Source organism: Mercurialis annua, linkage group LG4 (genome assembly GCF_937616625.2).
Source record: "Mercurialis annua linkage group LG4, ddMerAnnu1.2, whole genome shotgun sequence".
Taxonomy (NCBI): domain Eukaryota; kingdom Viridiplantae; phylum Streptophyta; class Magnoliopsida; order Malpighiales; family Euphorbiaceae; genus Mercurialis; species Mercurialis annua.
This window is the reverse complement of record NC_065573.1, coordinates 40,649,126-40,664,285: the sequence shown is the minus strand read 5'-3', so window position 1 is coordinate 40,664,285 and position 15,160 is coordinate 40,649,126. Positions and strand designations below refer to the sequence as shown.

The 15,160-nt window shown below is 35.1% G+C and overlaps 3 protein-coding genes and 1 non-coding gene across 10 annotated transcripts; all 4 read right to left on the bottom strand.

Annotated features, from left to right (window-relative positions):
- Positions 1-4,225, bottom strand: LOC126676973 (uncharacterized). 5 transcript variants are annotated; one of them, XM_050371357.1, is made up of 12 exons: positions 3,726-4,220; positions 3,496-3,644; positions 3,345-3,422; positions 3,178-3,257; positions 2,865-2,949; positions 2,130-2,549; positions 1,516-1,623; positions 1,231-1,298; positions 1,018-1,105; positions 847-918; positions 703-756; positions 1-414 (listed from the first exon to the last, which is right to left on the bottom strand). In XM_050371357.1, exons 1-12 carry the CDS (start codon positions 4,123-4,125, stop codon positions 334-336), a joined length of 1,683 nt encoding a protein of 560 aa, XP_050227314.1. In that variant the 5' UTR covers positions 4,126-4,220; the 3' UTR covers positions 1-333. The 5 variants fall into 5 exon arrangements, with proteins under 5 accessions (XP_050227314.1, XP_050227316.1, XP_055961328.1 ...); XM_050371359.1 differs by having other exon boundaries at positions 1,516-1,614; XM_056105353.1 differs by lacking the exons at positions 1-414; positions 703-756; positions 847-918 and having other exon boundaries at positions 1,220-1,303; positions 3,726-4,225.
- A 97-nt stretch (positions 4,226-4,322) lies between these two features.
- TRNAA-CGC (transfer RNA alanine (anticodon CGC)) lies at positions 4,323-4,395 on the bottom strand. The gene has a single exon. It is a non-coding gene; the product is annotated as a tRNA-Ala (tRNA).
- Positions 4,396-6,222: 1,827 nt separating this feature from the next.
- Positions 6,223-10,211, bottom strand: LOC126677421 (uncharacterized). 3 transcript variants are annotated; one of them, XM_050372021.2, is made up of 7 exons: positions 10,014-10,211; positions 9,561-9,627; positions 9,412-9,470; positions 9,237-9,326; positions 8,982-9,121; positions 7,212-7,263; positions 6,223-6,789 (listed from the first exon to the last, which is right to left on the bottom strand). In XM_050372021.2, exons 2-7 carry the CDS (start codon positions 9,625-9,627, stop codon positions 6,559-6,561), a joined length of 639 nt encoding a protein of 212 aa, XP_050227978.1. In that variant the 5' UTR covers positions 10,014-10,211; the 3' UTR covers positions 6,223-6,558. The 3 variants fall into 3 exon arrangements, with proteins under 3 accessions (XP_050227978.1, XP_050227977.1, XP_050227979.1); XM_050372020.2 differs by having other exon boundaries at positions 10,018-10,211; XM_050372022.2 differs by having other exon boundaries at positions 10,053-10,211.
- A 1,892-nt stretch (positions 10,212-12,103) lies between these two features.
- Positions 12,104-14,730, bottom strand: LOC126678705 (nucleoside diphosphate kinase 3-like). The gene is made up of 7 exons (XM_050373599.2): positions 14,581-14,730; positions 14,228-14,356; positions 13,294-13,331; positions 13,122-13,172; positions 12,834-13,001; positions 12,645-12,757; positions 12,104-12,446 (listed from the first exon to the last, which is right to left on the bottom strand). Exons 1-7 carry the CDS (start codon positions 14,663-14,665, stop codon positions 12,323-12,325), a joined length of 708 nt encoding a protein of 235 aa, XP_050229556.2. The 5' UTR covers positions 14,666-14,730; the 3' UTR covers positions 12,104-12,322.
- Positions 14,731-15,160: the final 430 nt, after the last annotated feature.

Sequence of the window (15,160 nt, the reverse complement as noted above, 5' to 3'; positions counted from 1 at the left end):
TTACAAATAAGGTGATAAATTTCATGATTTTGAGTTCAGAAACATAAGTGTATATGTTACCTTATATACAAAAGAGAACATGTGTACCTTTAAAAGACGCTTAAATGAGATCATGAGATAAATTGAAGCTTTCTGGGATATTTCACAATCTCTGCTCATGCTTCATCTGCAGATTTGAGTGCTTGAGATGAACGTTCATGTAAACAAATTTGACTTCTGCTTTCCAGCTGAATTATCTGGTGATTTTTCGATTCCCGGAAGACCCAACATGAGGTTTTGTCATTGAAAACATGCATTGGAATTAGCTTTAGCTCAAATAGTTTAGTAACATGTCTAGACCCTCTCTGTCGGTATAGGTTCAGAACTAAGAAGTCTCTCAGCTTCATCGTTTGCTTCAGCTTGTATTCTCCATCTCTACATTAAAAGGAAAGGTCTAAACAGCTAGAAGTAAATGAAAAAAGAAGGCATAATTTATGTGAGAGTTCTATCTTCGATAATATAGTAGAGTTCAACTTTGAAACGATGTGAATAAGCCATTAAACTCCTAATCTGAATTACAATCTGAGAAGTTAGTAGCATCAGATGTCTTTTTACTTGTTTCTGACAAATACATTCCCTAAATCTTGTATAATGATTCTAATCAAGCGCACTCTAAGAAAAATGTGAAAAGATAAAGAATTAAGAGAAAATTCATGAGCATACCTCTTCAAGATTTTCTAGCTCCATGATTTGTTGTATCTGCTCTGCAATGGCTTCCTGCAAATAAGACTCATCGTGTTACATAGCTTATGTGCATCAACCATCAAAGTATCAACAATAGGAATGAGATAAACAAGTATCACGCACCACATTTCCCACAGCCTCAGCAGCAAGAACATCAGAGTCCATTTCTACCTCAATCTCTATCATTGACGATATCTGAAAATCAACGGCAACTGTGTGTTAAGACACTGAATATGCAAAGGCATATCATATTGGGATGAGGGTGTAGTGAAGGGCATATTGAGAAAGACATACTCTTGCATAGCTGTCGATGAGTTCAATCCGTCCCTTGAGAGATTTTTCTAAACCTTCTCGGACCCTTTTGACTCTAGTTCTCCGCGATCTAAGTGAGACAATATGCATATATTAGACTAGTGAACTTCAAAGAAAAACATTGATTCATAAATACATTTCAATTAAGAAGTAAGAAACTAAGAAAGGCTACAAGTAAGGTTACAGAAGTTTCACCGATAGGAGGGTTCTCCTACAGCAAAAATTTTGTTCTCCAGCTGGCACATCCGAGCCAACATCCAAACCTACACTAGCAGCATCTTAATTTATTACATTACTACTTGCGTGAACTTATTAAACTTCAAATTTTAAAATCAAAACTTGATAGAAATTTTAAAGTCGAAGAGGTTTTGTTCAGACATGCAATGTCCTATTAATTCTTTGAATTTGTAGTTTACAGAGTTTGAGTAGGCATATATGAAGCTTATGGAAATATCATAATCAGGAGATGTAATAGGATACCTCTTTTTCAGCAGATTCTTTTAGGTCTTTAATACGAGATTGAAGCATATCATATTGAGATAAAAGCTGCTGCTTGATAGCAAATACATCCACTGATTTCTGTGGAAGCTGAAATTATAAAAATTGAGTCTTCATTTTGATTCTCAAGAGAAAAATGCTTTACAAACTTTTAGAAAGACCTGAGGAAAATAGATTGCAGACTTTCAAAACTCATATATATTAACTGTTCAATAATAAAACAAATTGGATTTATTAGTAGTGAGATGGCAGCTTTACAGTGCAGCAGTGTATTCAAGCTATAATGTTCCAGTACTTCCGTGAAACGGTGGTATCTTATGTTTAAGAATAGATAATAAGCAGAGACACATGTATTGGGAAGAGACTTATAAACATTACAATTATTATTGATAAGAGCTACCTACTCTAAAACCCCAAGCTGAACAAAAAGAACAGAATCAACAGTTGCTCCGTATTAATGAAAAATATAACCAAATGACCATAAAACTGGCCTCTTCCAAATCCGAAGAAAAAGCACTGAAGACAAACATGAATAAATAACTACTATCGAAATTTGGAATCTCAAAGACATGAGGACAACAATAATAGTAGCTCACCTGATTCAACTGGGGAAGAACCAATAAATTTATTGTTGCTCCTGCACCAAGAGATGCAATAGCGGCAACTGAAAGGAGCTGAGGCAAGCTGGGATCAATGATTCCTGATGCAGCATCTCCAGTAGCCAGAAGAGCGAGAATTGGTATAAGGAGTGAAGGATTAAGCAAGGATAAATTTCCATCTTTTTCAGGAGCTCTTAATAACAGTGATTCCTGACCATTTTCATGGTTTGTCAGGCACATAGGTTCTCCGGGATATGTATTGGGTGCCTTTGGACTAAATTTGAAGGGGCCGACATTTCTGTACACATTTGATGGAGCTGCTGAAGCAACAGTCACTCTTTCACCTTCTTGCGCTGGTACATCAACTGTTTCAGTAGCAAACCTGTGAGTGCGGGCCATACCAGATGGTGTCTGTACCTAAAAAGTTGAAATGCATAAAAAAGCTTAGTAGAATGCAATACTGCACAAAATCTCCATCACAGAGTGAAAAAGTAGCAAACTTTGAACGATCATGCGATTCAAACTAAGAACAAGACAGCTTAGGAAACCCAAAGACCATGATATGAGATGCATATAGAATACCGCCATTTATACCATGTCCATTTTAAGTTGCATGCCAGCTTTTACAGTTGGCCAATCAACAATATGATTCAAATCGAAATATGATATGTTCAAAGCAAGAAAAAACTGAAAAGAAAGTACAAGGAGCATAAAATATAGATTCAACATTACCACAATGGAATGAACAGCAGCCGGAATGCGTCGCTTCATGAGTTTCAGAAATCTTAGCCCCCTTTCCCACGCCGGAAGATCCTTACTGCGTTCGGCAGGAGGAGTTCCTTTAGAAAAAGTGAGTATTCCAGGATCAACATCATACACAAAGATATAAGTACAGCAACAACCTGATTATTGTTACAAAAGAAACGGCTCTCTCCACAAGAGATAAAACAGTTTTCTTTCAAGAACTATATTGATATGATGTTAAACCACTCGAAACAGATAAGTAATGTGATAAGAATAACACAAACAGAGATAATAAACCAACCTGATTTCCTCAGAGGTGATGCTAATTATGTCCCCAGAAACAAGCTCATACTGGTAACGACACTTGGAACAAGAGGCAATCTGCAGAAGCCTAACTACATATTAAAGCAGATAGTTGACGTAATTCGATTCATAACAAACCTAAAGTTATTCATGTATGTACAGTACCTGAAAACCATTCTGAGGCTGAGCAACAGCAACAGCTATCAAACAAGTAGGACATCTAACAACCTTCCCAAAAGGAACCTATACAACAAAAAGTAATCAAATAATCCAATAAACAGATAAACAAACAAGCACAATCAAGCAGGATTATTACCTCTTCACCAGGAGAAACTCCAACTCTACAAATATAATCAACAATTTTAAGTGCATCAGAAACCCTCAAAGCCGAAGCAAGACCTTTAACCAACACATTATAGACACTCACATCCGGTCTCGACCACTTCCATCCATTCTCACCAACACCTACACACTAACAGTCAGTATATTCACTCAAGTAAAAACCGACTGCAAAAATAAAATAAAATGAACAGACAGAGACCTAACCTTGATCGAAGGTGGAGCGCATGGAATAGAATATAGACAATGCCAGGTCAGCATTGTTACGATCAAGCGCGGCAGTTATAATATCACAGCAATCGGAGACACTAACGGAGCCGCTACTTTTCCCGGAGATTTCGGAGATTAATAGTAAGGCTTCGGTAGCGTCTTTAGCAGCGGAGATTTGAGAAAGCGAGTGGCGGTTATTAAGGAGGTCGGGAGCGGAGTTTTGGCCGCTGAGTGAAGATTTTGGCGGGAAGAGGAAGGGTTTTGATGAAGTGGGAGATGAAAGTAGGAAGGATAAGAGAGTGAGGTGGTGGTTGGATGATTTGTCGGTGAGCTTGGGAGTGTGAAGAGGCGGGTGAGATAGGCGGGAGAGTAGAGGAGAAGTTAAGTTTAGTGTCATTGTTTTGTTTGTGGAGGTGCTTCTGATTGGTAATGGGTGCTAAGACATTGTTGGAAGAGGAATGGATGAGATTATGAATGAGAGGCTGTTAGGACAGGCGGGGGAAGTGTTTTTTTCTTTCCTGTGTTTCAATGTTGGGATTTATTTTGGGCCGTTGATATGGAATATGTTTTTGAAAAGGAAAAAATGTAAAAAATTGGAGCTGCGGGGAATCGAACCCCGTGCCTCTCGCATGCGAAGCGAGCGCTCTACCATATGAGCTACAACCCCGTCTTGCTATATCGCATCCTTGTACATAACTATACAATAATAACACTAAGTTGTGGAAATACTAAATATTTCTCTTTTATTATCTGAAATGAAACGCAAAAGAACGAATTGAGATTCATAAAGGATAGTAGAAGAGAGAAGAAGAAAAGATAGAGCAGGGTGTTGTCAAAATGAATTATGACTTGCAAACACAAAAGCTTAGGTGTGTATTCATGTCAGTTGTTTATGACAAGGTTTATAATGTGTCATGCACTGTCAACCCGACTTTACATATTATCAAAATATACTGTTTTGACGTTACTTATAATCAACCATTTCATGAGCTATAGCTCAAATGGTATAACCGCTAGGCAGCAAATTGTTAGGTCGTAAATTCGATTCATCCCATAAGCGCTCTTCCCTCCCCAATTATCAAAAAAAAAATAAAAAAATCAACCATTTCAATAAACACATTGTTTTAATATGACACTTATTATAAATAGGTTAAACAAATTAAAATATTATGATCTAAAATTGACCCGGTAGATTAAATAGAATACGAATTAATACAAATAGCTCGTTAAATTTTCATGTTGTATAAGAATTGAAACAATTGATAATAAATCAACAAACTGAATTTACACAACCCGCCAACTCATTCAAGCACCACTCAGTCCACCACGTCATCCGTGAACTTAACCAATTATATCATAACACCTCATTAAAATAAAGGTATTTTTATAATTTCGTTTGTTATTTGTATACACTTTTGATTTAGTCTACGAATGACGTGATAGGCTGAGTCTACATAAGAATTTCTCTTTCTAGAGATCATATGTGAATTACTTGTTTGATAATTAAGATTGAGATTTCTCCACCGCAAAAGAATACTAGCTACCATAACAAAGTACCATTAGCATCATAAAGCAAAAAAAATGGCTTAATACATCATTTGACCCTTAAACTATACACTTTTATTCTCTGAGACTCTTAAACTAATTTTGTATTCTATTGGACCTCTTAACATTTTTTATTGTTCTATTTAACCCCTCAACTGCAACTTTTTTGCCGATCTAACCTTTTTCGTCCAGCGTGGCAAAAGCGCGTGTTTTCAAACGCTTTGAAGCGCGTGAAGGATAATTAAAATGTATAAATTGTTCTATTTAACCTCTGAACTAAACTATTTTGTTCTATTTGACCCCTGAACTTATTTTATTTTCCTACTGCACCTTCAAACTTTTAATTTTTACCCATTTAACCTTTTTGAAAATGCAATTATTTAATTTTCAACCATTTTAGACCTAATTATTTAAAAAATTATACTTTTTAGTGTGTTTCACGAATTTCCAATTTTAAAAATTTTAATATACCAACTTTTAATTTTTTTGCAATTTCAAACTTTTCAAATCAATTCTAAATTTTTAAAATTTGTGTTAAAATTAGAAAACACGCTAAATTTTATGATTTTTAAAGTACTTAAGCCTTAAATGATTTTTTTCAAATAATATGTAAAGTACATTATCTTTTATTTAAAATTAAAAAAAAAATTAGGTTTAATATATTTTTTGACCCTTAAACTTTACCTTTTTGTTCCCTGTGACCTCTAAACTATTTTAGCATTCTATTGGACCTCTTAACTATTTTTTTGTTCTATTTAACCCCACGTCAGCAAAGCCATGTCAGCAATTTTATCCACGTCAGCGCGCGTGGTGTGCACGTTTCGAATGAGGGGTTAAATAGAACAAAAAAAAGAGTTAAGAGGTTTAATAGAACACGAAATTAGTTTAGAGGTCGCAGAGAATAAAATGGTATAGTTTAGAGGTCAAATGATGTATTAAGCCCAAAAAAAATATCAAAAACTCTCTATAAGCCGAATAACCAAGTTGAGCAGGTTCCACTTTCTACACTTATGTGAAATATCTTGAGCATTTCCCAGCTAAAACGAGAAAAAAAAAATCATGAATAATAGGCGGAAAAAATGGACATAATATCCTTTATATACAATGCCGCAAGGAGCACCAAGATGAAAGTTGTGGTTCAACACAAAACGAATAAAGGAAAAGACTTTCACATTCCGCCCACTCAGTTACCCCAACTTCCATAACATGATATCCAGGAAACCAAAGAGACGAGAACTTATAACGCTTTTGATTCAGCACCAACAGCTTTCATTCTGGCTGACATCTAGTAGGAAAACCCATGCATGGGTTGCCACCGGCCTCTAGCCCATGGCACTCTTGGTCGGAAACCATTTCCATTGCGCTGTCCAATGTTATTCTGCCTCGACAAGACCTTCATCCTCTCCTCCTTCATGTTTGCAAATCGTGAATCCAGAGTTTGAGGCCTCGGCTTAACACCTCCATCCAATTGCTGCTTATGCTGTTGCTGTTTCAGTTGCTGTGGCTGTTGTGCTGACTGCACATCGGAACAAAACCCAGTTAGCATGGTCTCCTTCTTAAACAATTAAGCTCTGTCAGTTTAATATTTCTAAGTTGACTTGAACATGATAGGTTAAGTAAAGTTCAGTGAATCTTAAAAAACAAAGAAAATCATGAATCTACACTATTTTTATAAAGTGAAAGGGGAACAAAAGAGTCTAAATTAATTTAAGTTGATCTACATTCTACACCTATTCCTTTTTATATTGCTACAATACTCAGCCAAATTCATCAAGAGCAAATACAAGTGTAATGGGACTCATTAACAGCTTAATCATTTCATAGAAAAAGAAGTCAAATAATAACACTTCACAAATAGGACAGCACAAAGCTTTTAATCACATCCTACACTGCTACACATCTCTGACAAATAAGAGTAGAGTTTGAGATGGAAAATACCTTGGTAGCAAATCCTCCATTTGCAGCCCTCTGAACCATAAAAGCTCCAGTCCTGCATCCATAAAGTAACCAAGATAACATAAAAACATGAAAAAGACTATCAAGCAACTGACTCCAAAACGGATAACGAAGCCTTCAAACTTGTTAGCACCATGTTCAGTGTCATTCAAGTACAATCTATAAATTGCCTGGTTGAGCATAGAAGGCCTTACCGTCCTGACTGAAAGGGAATCCAACTAAAGATAGATAAAAACAAACCACTTTACGATACCGATGCGACTTCAATTTCCATTTCATTTCATTTTATTACACTCAGATTTAAAATCACAGACGGGTATCAGGAGTACAACTCTTGAACATGAAATGCTTTGCTACAAGAAAACTGAGCAGGACCGACGTTTAGCAACACAACTCAGAAACAACTATGAGAACAACAGTTGCAACCGACACAACTCAACAAACAGAATGCTTCAACTTCCGAACCAACCAACATAACTCAACTAACAGAATACTTCAACTTCCGAACCAACCAACATAACTCAACTAACAGAATACTTCAACTTCCGAACCAACCAACATAACTCAACAAACAGATGACTTCAACTTCAGAACCAGTGCTGCAAGAATAATACTACAATGCACAGAAGCCAGAGACTTTGCAGAAGAGATGTCTGATATCACAGGAGTACAATCTTTTGACATGAAGTCCTCCAAATCCTTCCCATTTATTTAATCAGCTGAAGCACGCAATTGTGCAACAGAAAGCTCCATTCTGCAAGCCAAAAACTTTTCCCATCGATATTGACACAGCTCCACCACCACCAATCAATCCGTGACCCAATCATGTAAGAGGCAGAAGATAAAAAAAGGGATGATGGAGAAGGATGATGCATCAGACAGAGTTAACTAAAACAGCAGATACTTCAGAAGTCAAGCGAAACTTCATACCCAAAAAAAGTGACCCCATTCCAGGATAGTTGATATAATTATAGGACAATCAAAAGTTCAAACAAAGAACAAAAGTGGTATGACCAGATAACCGACCTAAATGCTCATGGAAAACTGGTAGTTATCACCAGAGAGCAATACAACCACAAGAATAGTCATGCTAATTAGAACGTGATTACCCCTCAGCACAATAAACGATGATAACCGCAAAATAGAGATGAAAATGTGTTACCCACTTGACACTGCTGCTAGACAACACAATAATGAGTCCTAAGTAACAACGAGAAGCACAATAGTGCAGAATGATGAAGTCAAAAGATCAAACTTCTAAATTAATTTCATACCCACACCTTTATTGTCCTTCAGATGCATCCAAGACTTTCAGCACGTTTTATAAACCGACAACTTCACCCAAAATCACTCAATCACATAAAATCCATTACTTGTGAAGCCTACCAAGATGATGGAAGATTTATTTCCAAATAATCATGTCCATTAACACCATACATCCTAATTGAGAGACATCCTACGCCAGATATGTGCAAGTAAAAATGCAGGCATTATAATCTGGCAGAGAAGCCAGATATTAAAAAAGGTCCAAAACTTGTCACTTGACAACCACCAATCACCTAGGCAAGTTCCAGAATGCACTGGGAGGCAACAATAACAATAACCAGAAGACCACATATATCATATTACCTGCGGAAGGTCAATAATAAGGTAAAAAATTAGATGGATAACTATTGGTGCCACTGCTTCACTTCACTGCTCTAGAATCGTAATTGCAGATAAGAAAAAAAATGCAGTATAAATGAATATTACCTTGCTTTGTCTGAATTAGCCACCGTACTACGATCAAAAGGCCTGCTGTGAAATGAAGCAACTGCAGCCTTCCGTGCAACCTCAGTAGTTAAACGAAATTGATTCCCCTGAAAATTCGACCTTCTTTGAGCTAAAGCACCCTGGTCCCAAAAAAATTGATTTAAATGAAGATACAATACAACTATAACTGCGTAGGAAAATAAAGGAAAAGATGCAGCATTTCAGCAAATATTTATAGCAGCAGTAGATTCATACCTGTCGAACAAAGGGTCTTGAGTCCATATAACGCTGCACTTTCAAAGCTTTCTCCTGTGCAGCATTATTAAAAACTTTCCGACCTTTATTCTGCAGACATACTCAATACCATCAATCAAGTATCAAAAACATAGAACATGAAGCAAAAGCAGGTTCTTATGTAAATGTTCCATACCGGAGCTCTTTGCTGTTTCTTGAAATTAGTTGTATTTTTAGACAATTTTATGATGTCCTCTGAAAGAACAAGAAAATCAATATCCATAAGCAAACAATTCACAAACAGAAAATCTGGTCAAGAGTCAGTAATTTCAGGTAGGAATATACCTAATGGCATATCCAATTTCTTCTCAGTATTAGCAATTTCCTCACGAGTAAGTGGTTTGGCCGCCATCTGGGAACGGAATCACACAACAATATGTCATGAAAGTAAACACGGTGTCTCTAAAGCTTAATATTTGACTAGGCAGCAATGCCTACAATAACTAGTTAACAATCAAAACACAGGAAAATTTGACAATCCTAGCACAATAATGTACTTTGATTTTATTATTTAGTAACCCTAAAAATAAAAATAATAGCTAGCTCAATCATTTAATAAAAAATTTAATGTACATGCTTTATATGTTAACCAGACAAAACTAGCATTAGTTAACTCATAATAAACTACTGCTGAAAAATTAAGCATTAACAACGACTAAATCAACCAAAATACTGGCGAAAGAGGTGGAACATATAATCAATTAGTGGATAACACTAACGGAAGATAGAAATAGGAACTTACTGGTATTAAAGAGATTGTTGACGGAAAAGAATTACGGTTAGGGTTTTGAAAGCTGCGACTAATTGGCGGCGGCAAGAAGAAAAATCAGTTCACCGGAGAGAGTCTGCGAGAATAGACGAAGGTAAGTTTATGTATGTAAACAGAGTTGCGTTTTTTCTTTGAGTTGAGGTAATTTAATTTCCTCTTATATTTAATTTCGATTTTATAAACAGTTTATATTCTCTGGGCGGATTTCAATTTACTATATTGATTAAGCATTATTGTCTCAAATTACACTTTCAAGTCCGCTTGTAACCAAAAAGTGAAAAAAGAAAAACAGTTTACCGCGTTGACTAATTACTGTAAACTGTAAAGTGTATTATAAAAAAAAAATTACTGTAAAGTGTATAATAAAAGGTTTAATATATAGAGTTGACTAATAATCACCGACGGCCTCGACTTTTACCCCAAACTTCTCTAAATCCTCTCTACTTTCAAAAATTTTCCTAAACCTCCAACTTTTATGGCGGCGCCATTCTGGACGAAAATACCCCTTATTTTTTGACGGCTGTATATCTAAAAAAAATGGCGGCGCCAGGTGTCCACTGACACGTCACTAAATATCCAAAAAAAACATCCAAAATACCCCCAAACACTTTATCAAATTCAACCACACTCAATCGAACTCAACCCACCTGGTCAATTTATCCATCACCGCAGGCCGTCGCCGCCCTCCGCCACCATCGGCCGCCGCCGTCCTTCGCCACCGCCTCCGGTCATCTGTTCTTGAAGGAACTGTTTTGTTCCTTCAATAACAGAGATCTGTTCTTGAAGGAACAGATCGTTCCTTCAAGAAAGGAGAAGGAACGATCTGTTCGTTCAAGAACAGCGTCTTCTCAGACGATTTGGAGGGGTTGGATGGGTTGGGTCAGGTGGGTTGAGTGGGGGGTGTTGGATTGGGTTTGAATTGATGATTTTGGTTGGTTTAGATTTTTTTTTTTCAAATATTAATTTAGGGGTATTTTAGGTTTTTAATTTTTTAGGGTGTTTTGGTGACGTGTCAGTTGACATGGAGCCGTCAATTTTTTTTTAAATGACAGCCGCCAAAAAATGACGCACTGAGGGGTATTTTTGTCCATAAGGACAATAAATGAGCGCCGCCATGAAGATTGAAGGTTTATGGATACTTTTAAAAATATAAAGAATTTAGGGAAGTTTGTGGTAAAGGTCGAGGGCCGTTGGTGATTATTAGCCTATAGAGGTAGAAATAGATTTCAATTTACGTTTAGTTAAATTTTTCTATTTTTTTTAAATGCCATTATACAACTTGCTCTATTAAGACTCAAAACTGAAATTTTAAAAATGCACTGGAGAATTTTAGCCACTTGAGCTAGGTTTCACTGGTAAAGTTTGATATATTCGTGAGCAAAATTTAACTCGGTTTTTAGAATTAGTTGTTTTCATTTGGTTTTCTTTTTTCACTTAAAAGTAAATCTATAAAATAAATAATTTTAGTACAATGGTGAAAGAATCTGACATATAGTAAGCCGGTTTAATAAGTAATTGAACAGTTTGATTGGTTGATTTATAATAAATATTACTCTAAATATATTTGTTAATCGTCAAATTAATTACTCCTCAAAAATATGTTACTTTATAAAAATTATCCATATAAATAGAATTTCAATTTTATTTCATACTCAATTCTAATTATTCTTTGTTTATGAAACACAAATTTATATAGTTAAGAAAATGAATTACATCTACTGATTTATATTAATTTTTTTATTATAGTTGAGAGGCAATAATAAAAGCGATAAAAATAAAATAGATGAAAAAATCAATAAGATTTATTGAAATGAAAAGGTTAAGCAGTAAAAATGTATGATCTTTATCAAAATATATAAGTTAATTATATATATTTATATTTTTGTAGTATCAAATGAACAATTTTAAATTTTATAATACAATGATCTCAAATTTATACTCGAACATTTTAAATTTAATGGAGATAAACATATATAGTAAATTTAAGATAAAATTATTGATCTTATATGATAATATATGAGATAACACATAAAATATAAAATAGATGGTGCAGGAATCATTAATCTAAAATAATTAACTTGAATGCTACATAATTATATGATTAGAATTTAGGATCAAGTATGAAAAGAGGCAAATAGATTATTGTGAAGTTTTAATCCCACTAAGGCTATGCCTCCCTCAACATAAACAATTTTATTCTAATGATTCTGACTCTTCCCACCTCAAATATGGGATCTAAATCTCTCAGAGAAAATTTGAAAACTAGTCATCTTTTTCATCAATTGGTTCCATAAATCCACTTCTCAGCATTGTTTGTATAGCTCACCAATTCCTCTGGTTTGAACCACAAGTTAATCTCGTCCTTGGCAGTTTCTAGTCCATCACTTCCATGGATGATGTTTCTGCACAGAAAACAATTGCGAGCAGACAGGGGTGAGCAAATGATCGGTTTGACTAAGAACCAAACAATTTGACCAAAACCGAATTACTCTCTTTGATCGACAGAATAATTAAATTTGTCTGAAACTGAATTAATCACAATAACAGAACAAAAACAATCCAGCAAATAAATGATTTTGACCAAATGCAAATTGACTTACCTTCCGACAACGACTGCAAGATCACCTCGGATAGTTCCAGGTTCAGATTTCTGAGGATCTGTTGCTCCAATGAGTTTTCTTCCGTACTTAATCACTCCTTCTCCTTCCCATACCTACATGAGCTGGATCAGTTTGCAGAACTCAAAAGCAAACATTAAACATTAGAAAGAGAACTCAGGTTATGCTTACCATAGCAATAACCGGACCAGAGCTAAGGAAATCACAAAGACCATCAAAGAATGGCCTTTCCTTGAGATCATGATAATGCTTCTGAGCAAAGTCCTTTGAAGGAACCACAACTTTCACTCCAACAAGCTTGAACCCTTTACGCTCAAAACGAGCAATGATTTCTGCAATCTGAAACAAAGGGTGACATAAGATCATATGTTCCAAACAACAACTATTCTCACCAAAAGCAATCGATAAGAAACAAATATAAGAAGCCGTATTGGATAGTATATACAAGTGCCATCTTACCAGTCCTCTCTGCACTCCGTCAGGCTTGATTGCAATGAAAGTTCGCTCCAGCTGAATAAAGAGCCGAAGATATATTATATTTTAAAATTCTAAGAAAATGACAAGAAGCGAGAGAGGAAAAAAAACAGTAGGTCGTATTAGTGGATACAGATTGAAATGCTCATAAGAATACCTCTGCAGCATGTGCTTCCTGCTCCTGAAGCATGTAAACTACAGATAAGATTCAAAGAACAGGAAAAGTTAGGATACGAGACATCAAAACCTAAACGAAAAGAGAAAAAGATCCGTAATTATATCATACAATCAAAAAGAATTTATATAACATGTTGTTAGACAATCCTTCTTTCTCTTCTATTATATTCTACTTAACAAATTCACCCAACATTACTCATAAATCTGCCCACGAAAATATATGTTGCTTTAAGCGGTCTCAGAAACACACATGAGATCTGTAGAATCGATTATTCAATACCATGATACTATCAAATCACAGGGAAAATGACACTTCTCTCGTATTTAGGAGAAAAGAGCACGAACAAAAAGTAGCATTGCTAGTTTAGTACTTATAATAAGCAGAAAATCTTATTAATAATCTTCAACATCTTTTGGGTTTAGGGATAATGTATGAGAAAAATGTTGAGGAGCAATCAAGTTCAAAATCAATCCCATGACATCAAAATCACCCATTATCATGCTAATGGGCATGCTTACCTAGATCAAATGAATACATTATTTATGGACCTAACCAATCAAATATTAGACAATCTTACCTATTTTTTCTGTTTTCTAATTTTGTAACTTCTGATTGGTTGCACCATAAATAGCGTATGGACCTAATCTAGATAAGAAATTTTGCCTGGTGTTATTCTTGTAGAAGAGGCCCAGGAAGCCAAAAACTAGAGCTAGGGACAAGGCTCCTCTTCAATCTCGTAGAAAATCTCTGTTCCTTAATCTACCAGATTCTCACATTTAAACCGAGATTTTCTGTCAGACATTTTTTCAAACACGTATAGGCAACATTATTTCTCATAAACTATAATCTCAACCACAAAATCACACAATCAAAGCAGACAATAAAACATTTTTATAAACTAATGAACAAAAACCTGCAGCAGGAATTGCAAGGACTCCAGAAATCCATTGATTAGAAGCAGTTGAAGCAGAACCAGCCCTCCCAAAAGATGAACCCTTTCCACTTAATGACACTGCTGCTGCAGCAGCTACAGCTCTCCCTTCTACACATCAAAATCAAATCTCCATTATTACACCAATAAGTACACTAAAATAAATCAAAACCCATTTAGTAAAATTTAACAATCTGATAAAAAAAACAAAACTCGTAAATAAGGATTTGATCTTTTGACAACCCATATCAAAAATAATTACGACCAAGACAAAGAAAGATTAAGAAGTTAACAAATTGCATAAAAAAAATTGGAAAAATGAATAATTTCATTACCGGAGTAGAAACGAGAGGAGGTCTTAGAAGCGGAGAGAAGAGACCTGGCCGCTCTAGAAGCAGATCTGATAATCTGAGAGCTCATTTTTTAATGGAAAAGAGTGCAATGGAGATTTTTTTTAGAGAGAGAAGCTGATAAAGAGTGAAATATGGAGTGTGTTTATATAAGGTTGTTATATTTTGATTTTTTTGTTTGATTGGGTTATTATTATTGTTTTAAGGTCAAACCCTAAACCAAATTATTACTAAATCATCCGTCAAATCTAACTTTTATGAGTAATTATTTTATAAACAAAAGTTTATTTTAAGTACAAACAAAAGTTTATTTTAAGTACAAACAAAAGTTCAATTCATAAGATTAACAGCCTTGAAGTTTTTATCAAGTGTATTTAATCCTTCTATCATTTCTTTTATCATAAAACCCTAAACATTGTTGATTATATGAAAATAAGCTCCAAAGTTAAACACCGTTAGAATAGTCGTTAACGGTGTTTAGTTCGAATGACTAATTATTTAGAGAAAGTCTCAAGATAGTTTAAAATGTTGACATGTACTTATTACCAAAGTTATTGAAGTCAAT